Raw genomic sequence first — 6,787 nt, 5'->3', positions numbered from 1 at the left:
GCAACACCCCTCCAACGGCACTGGGCACCCCTCTGTGCCCTTCATTAAGCAGATAATGAGGCAAATGACACTGATTTTTCGTAACACCCGTTTGACCCAAAGCTGGGTACAGCGTCCCCACCGCTCCCCCGCTGAGGCAATTACTTATCCTTCACCTTGATGCCATCAGGAGGCTCAGCCACTCGCACGTCACCATTTTGGGTGTTTCCAGGTTGCTGTGTCACATCCCACGAGGACGTCACCGCTCAGGGTCCCCCGCAGGTCCCCAGGGAAAGGGCTGGTGGAAAAGCCAGGGCCGTGGGAACACTCAGCTCCAGCCCCCAGGGACCAGCTCATGGGGAAAAGCCCCATTTCCCCCCGAGATGTGCCACCAACAGTCTCAACCGTCCCACCAAAGGCGGGTGGGACACCCCTTTCAGTGGGTGTGGGGTGACTGGGTCGCAGGGAACACCCGTTCCACCAGCACATCTTGGCCACAGAACCAAATTTCAGGCTGGATCAGCATCTTCTCCGACGTTTCACTGCCACCCTTCTCGGTTTTCCAACATGATCAAGTGAATGATGAGAGGAAAGGGAAGTATTATTATTATTATTACTGTTATTATTATTATTATTCATTATGTTTAACATTTCAAATAAAACCACGTTGTGTTGTAAACAGAAGCTCACTCCTCAGGTCTGCCCAGCCAGTCCCAGCTAAGGTTTATGTTTGAAATGGGCTTCCACTGAAAGAAAAAAATAGAGAAAAATCAAGTTTAAAAGCAGGACAAGCACTGGCAGGCAATGACAGCCCGGCACAAACCCACCCCACAGATGGTCCATTGTCCATGTCATGTTGCTCCTTGGGTCCGATTATCCTTATAACTGGGTGACTGATCATCCTTGTAGCACCATGGACATCATGCCAGAGGTAATAAAGAGGGAAGGATACCATCCTCCTCCTCCCAATGGGAGTCCCTGTCTGCTTGGACAGACTTTGCACCATCCCTTCACGCCTGGATGCTGCTGCATCCCTGATCCCCTTCCACCCCACATCCTCTAACGCAGGGGAAGTGAAGGGGCCGAGGCCGACCTCCATCCTCGCCCGCAAACACACCTGCGTATTCCTGAGGCAGCATCGGCCGGCTTATAACTTTCTGAAAAGTCGTAATCCACTCAAGCTGGTCGTCCTCCGTCTCACAGGCAAAGAGGAATTTCCGATCCGGGGTGACGATGGTTATCCCGTGCTGCCAGTGGTTTCCCTGCGTGGACGGTGGGAGCCCTTCCAGGACCTTGTAGCTGTTTTCCTTGCTCCCAATGAAGACTTCCCCTCTAGCAAAGGCATCCTAGGAGACAGCAGAGCGGTCAGGCAGGTGTGATTGCGAAGAGCGCACAATCACACAGCTCCTCCTGCACCATCCAGGAGCCCCATCAGCAAAGTGCAGCACCAGCCACCCCACAAAGCCCTGTTCTATCTCCTCCCGGGGACACCCACGATATGGGATCAACACCAGGGATCCAAAATCCAGAGGCAGCTGGTCCACAGCATTTCCAAAGCATTTTTGGTGAGTATCTACACACGCTGGACACCAGGCAGATCAGTGACAGCTCAGTGCCCTCTTGCTTCTCCCACCAGCCTCAGCTTCACTGCATACTATTACTACTACTACTATTACAACAGATCATTCCCAACAAACAGCCCAGGCACCTTCATCTTACCAGGGGATCTTTGAAATACATGAGCCGTCGGTCATCCATGGTGAACCATCGCTTCTTGAATCCCTCTGTTTGCTGGAATGTCAAAAAAATACCAGATTACACCCCAAAGCAGCACAGCTCCCCTTACTGGGCATGACCCAGGAGGATCAAGGCACTCGGAGGAGCCCAGTGGGCTGGGGGAGTTGGGAACAGACAGCTTCTGAGCCACCAAGGCCGGGATCTGGGCTAGCTATGCTAGCTGGGGTTGCAGGAACAGGTAGTGGGAGGGGAGATGGGGTGGTTGGTTGGTGAAGTGGTTCTGGATTTTTTTTAACATTTGCTCCTAGGTGGAGAAAGTGTATCAACACATGCATGATGTTAAGGCTGGGCAAGGGTAGGTTTGTCCCACCAACAGACCCTTCTCAGCCCCATACAGAGCAAGACTCCTGTTTAGAGAGACCACAGAAACATTTTATATCCTACCTTTGGCCCCGTTTTCTCCATGTACCCTTCCTTCAGGTAGTTTCTAGAAAGCTTTGGCACCAGCTGGAGCAACCGAAGAGGAGAGAAAAGAGAGCAGCATCAGATGGAGGGAGCTGGGGCATCACCAAGTATGTGGGGCAGGGCTGGGGGGTCACTAGAAGGAAAACCCACACCAAGCTCACCCCAGCCCCAAGCCCACCCAACAGCTTGGGCTGAACACTTCATCCCCACTTCTCCAAAGCGCTCAAAGAGGCTGGTGCAGAAGTGTGAAGCATCTCTGAGCACTTTGCCAGCAAAGCCAACAACCTCCAGGAGAAGCCCCTGGGCCACTTCACCGGTCAGCTCTGGCAAAGCATCTCCTCCACCAGACGCAGTGGGAGCTCCTCATGCAAGCCCTAAAGTAGAATTTGCCTGTAAAATCCCATTACTACCCGGTGCCCGTGCACTCCTCCTGCCTGCAGGGATGGCTGACAATGGCAACCAGTGCCGGGGATATTTTTAACACCGCTTAGTGAAGACAAGGCAGTAGCTGCGAGATCTTTGCAGATGCCTCTGAAAGCCTCTTGAAAGATAACAAGTCTCACCAAAAATGGGGCCAGCGAGCCTGGCCATGCACTCTGTCTCCCTGACCCTGCTCCTGCTTTCCATTTAAACAGGTTATTAACAGCTTTGCTTGCCAAACCACGCTCCAGCAACACCCAACTTTGCCCAACAGCAGCTCTGGTTGAGCAGGTGTGTGCTTGCAGGGCAAAGATACCCCAAACCACAACAGCCCGAAGAATGACAGAGCTGTTCCGCAGCAGCCAGGAGCATCTTTGTCTTGGACGCTCCATCATGGGCAGTGAAGGGCTCTGCAGCCTTTGTAGCCCCAGCGTTTGGCTCCCGGGGCCCCGGTGTTTGGCTCCCGGGACAGGGACACTTTGCTAAGCAAGGAGCTCATCGTTCTTGGCTCAGAGAGGTTCCTCCACCCTGCAGATGGGTCTCCAAAGCATCCTTTGGAGAATTGTGCTCCCTGGGAGCATCCTTGGGGTGGTGTGAGCAATTTAGAGCTCTCTACTTCATTTAACCTGCCTCCATCTCTCTGGCAGGGAAGAGGAACCATAAATTAGATGCAAATGATGGCAAACACCCCGGAATGAGCTACCTCACGTATGTAACACAATCTCTGCAGAGTTGTCCCCAAGCTGAATGCTCTGAGGGGTTGTGCAGCATTCCAAGGTCATAAATTAAACCTCATTAAACTTTACACTTCCTGTTTCCCCCGAAGAATAACTGATGAGAAAGGGATGAGAAGAAAAATATAAATAGCTTATTTCCCACCAACACTGTCAGGGGGTGAGTTTATAAACCCCCTCACCAGCTGCTGGACAAATGGCAGCTCTGTTATGGCCTGTGGGATTTTTTCAGGGCAATTAGATTCAGATATTCCAACCAACTTTAACAGAAGTCGAGGATATGGAGAGGGGGAAGAAATGATTAAGGAAAGTAGACACTGCATGGTGACTGCACTACAGCCAGCCAACCAGGCCCACATGGTTCTTTTGATTTGCCCAGTTTAACTTCTTATCAGAAAATGGTCTAAAGTCCCTCATGCCAGGCATCACCAGCCATGGGACTGTTCTCCTTTCTCCTCTCTTCATTCTCCCCAGGGATTAGGACGATTTGGGGCAGCTGACAGCGATCTGATGAGAAGGCTTTGGGTCTGGCTGGTCCTCAGGGTGCAGGAGCAGCCACGGGACAGAGCCACCCAGCACCCAGAGCCGGCCTCGGACCACCACCAGACCCCTCCCTGGTAATTAATAGAAGGAGGTAATGCAATTACATTTCAAAATCTACAAAGTCAAGAAGGTAACAGAGTAACCACCAACAACAAAGTCCAGAGCCAGTGACCTTACACAGCAACTGCAATACAAGGCACTTACAGTCGGCTCAGACTAATACAGCCTCTAGTATCATATTAGCAAAGATAATGCAATTAGCAGTCCCAGCTCCGGAAAATACAAGGCAGAGATTCCTAACACAGGCTGCACTGATCTGCACAGATGAACTAATTCCAGAGGCTGGATACAGCACTGACACTCCTTTGCCTTCATCTTTTCTACCTTCCAGCCTTTGTTTCAGCTTTTAATATTATAGCAACAATCTTGGAGAAAGATACTTAGAGCTTCCGTACGCTTGACAGCGCTGGAGTTACTCATAGGCACGACTCACATTTTGAGTGTGAACATGTGCACACACACACACGGTTTCCAAGGTTGGATGTTGGTACCAGGTGCTGCACGTGGGCTCTACAACCCACCACAATAATTTCAGCCCAGGAATTGTAAAGCATTCTGAAGGATGGAGCGCTCTCCAAGCTTTCCAGCTTGGTAACAAGATGCTAAAAATGAGCAAGAGGGAAAAAACAAAACCAAAAACCTGCAGGAAAACTCACATCAGCATCGCTGGCTCCAGGGAACGCCACTTGTAAGTAATGAAAACGTGCTGCCCGGATGGCGTTGAACCAATCCACTATTTCCTAATAACGAGAAAGAAAAGCACAGTGAGGAACGTCTGCTCATAAAACACATGATTCTGCTGCGTCCCATGTCTCATCACCTTGTCCCAAGTGACAGAGTGTAGTTTAGCAGCAGTCCTAAAAAAATAAAATACAGACAGAAAAGGCAGCAGCAAATGGGTGTAGGATGGGGAACATCCAGCCACTGTCCCAGGCTGCAAGACGTGCACAGAGCTCTGCAGACCCCAGTGAGCACCGAGGGGCTTCTGCAGAGGGAAGGATTCGAGCACATCTCAGAACTGGCAAGACCAGCATCAAATCAGCACTGGAGATATCGAGCTCAGCTCTGAGCTTGTGCTCAGCTCACGCTGGATGGGTGTAAAGGCAGCCAGACACCTCTGCAGCCTAGAGCTGACTGCACGCAGGACAGGTGAGCAATACCTGAATCCCACCCAAATTGTTAGTCCTTAGCAACGTACTTCAATGTTTCGCTAAAAGAGTGGCCAAATATCTCTTGGTCTTTGTAGGCCAGTCTATCAGTCCTATCTGCAAGTCCTCTAGGGACAAGCACAGTGACACTGAAGTCCCAGCTCAATTCACAGATGCTCTGGCACTTCTTGCTTTCCTTGGCAGAAAACTCTCTCTGCTTTTTGGGTGGGGTTTTTTTCCCCTCTAAAATAATCGGTTTATTACTTCTTTGATTTTAAACTCACCTATTCATTTGTCTCTGGTGAGACCCACAGAGCTTGTGCTGCACTGGATGCCTGTTTGAAGGTTTCACCGAGAAATGACACATTAATTTTAAAGTGATCCACACAGGGAGCTCTTGAATCACTGCCTCGTGGTCTGAAGGTCCGGGCAAAGGAAAGGCATTTTGGAAGGGGCATGTAAGAGCTGATGCTGCAGGGAGATGGATGCTGAACTCTCTGGCTGTCATTAACGCATGTGAAGCTTCACACTTCAAGGGCAGGTTCAATGAGCCAGACTTGATCCTAAAATAAACACTGTCAACCCTGTCAGGTGAGGCTGCTGTAGCGTAGGAAAGACCATATCAAAGCAGAAGTTGGCCTTCAGTAAGATTTAAACTTTTTTAAGCTTAAAAATGCTTGGGGAAAAGAAAAGGCTCTTATGTGTCATTTTGGAGATCTCGGTATTAAGGAGTCGAATTGGAGGTAGCTCAAAAGTGAGAGGTGGCAAATAGCCATCCTCTAGAAGTTGAAATGCTTTGCTTTGGCTTGTTGATCTACTTCAAGTGTAGGGGAAAAAAACCCCCATAATAGGACCTACACAAGTAATGTTCTGGAAAACCCTGACCTACTTGACTGAGGTTTTACTTACTTACTACTTGCTTTCCTAAGCTAAGCAGCTAAGCAGACCCCAGATAGCAGCACAAAGAGGATCAGCGAGAGGAATTGGCTCCTGATAATCAAACCAGGCTGGAGGTAATGAAAAATAAGCTGCAATGTTCAAATGTTCTTATTTCATACAGTCACCAAGCGGACGGCTATTTATAAATATATATATATATAAAAATATATCTATGGGAGTTCTCCTTGATCATGACGCAAGACAGGGTTGTACCCTGCAGAAAAGCAGAGGCTGAAACCCTCTCTGACTTCCAACAGTCGATTGCTTCTTAGAGTATTGATCGTCCATCACTGGAGGAAGGAGCACCACCACCCTTCTTTACACAAACCTGCACCTGTGTCTGCAAAGCCAGAAAGCTCAGTTGCTAAAAATTTTCTGTGTGTATAATTATGAACAACGCCACAGACAGAGCGAGGGGATTGTATCTGATGTATTAAACCAACTTTAAACTGCTCAGTGTTTTCAGATGGGAAGATGTTGTCTCATGAGCTTGTTAGCCAAGATTCCTTCCACTGATTTATGTCTCAGAGCAAGCAGAGAAAACAAACTACTGCCTGCACCTTTGCAAACGGCTTTTCCAGGCTCTCAACTTCCTCCTGGTCTGCTTGCAGTGCCACCGCAGACTTCCCCTCTGCAAGCCACCTTGGTGTCCCTCCAGTCTGCATCCTGAACCGGAGCCACCCACATTGCCACGGCAGTCTCAGACTGATAACCGCAGATAAAAATGCAACTTCTTCTCACCATACCTCCTGTTCATCAGTC

The 6,787-nt window shown here is 49.5% G+C and overlaps 1 protein-coding gene across 1 annotated transcript in view; it reads right to left on the bottom strand.

The window, feature by feature from the left end:
- Positions 1-491: 491 nt before the first annotated feature.
- LOC104522606 (arf-GAP with dual PH domain-containing protein 1) overlaps positions 492-6,787 on the bottom strand; it is a 49,700-nt gene continuing 43,404 nt past the window's right edge. The window contains exons 7-11 of the mRNA XM_010164941.1: positions 4,595-4,678; positions 2,161-2,223; positions 1,699-1,770; positions 1,097-1,325; positions 492-725 (exon numbers count right to left, since the gene is read on the bottom strand). Coding sequence (XP_010163243.1) covers positions 697-725; positions 1,097-1,325; positions 1,699-1,770; positions 2,161-2,223; positions 4,595-4,678 — 477 coding nt within the window. The 3' untranslated portion in view covers positions 492-696. The remainder of the gene's footprint in view (positions 726-1,096; positions 1,326-1,698; positions 1,771-2,160; positions 2,224-4,594; positions 4,679-6,787) is intronic.

The sequence above is a fragment of the Antrostomus carolinensis genome, unplaced genomic scaffold (assembly GCF_000700745.2).
Source record: "Antrostomus carolinensis isolate BGI_N321 unplaced genomic scaffold, ASM70074v2 scaffold13523, whole genome shotgun sequence".
In the NCBI taxonomy this organism is placed as follows: domain Eukaryota; kingdom Metazoa; phylum Chordata; class Aves; order Caprimulgiformes; family Caprimulgidae; genus Antrostomus; species Antrostomus carolinensis.
The sequence above is the reverse complement of the archived record's forward strand: the minus strand, read 5'-3'. Positions and strand labels throughout refer to the sequence as shown.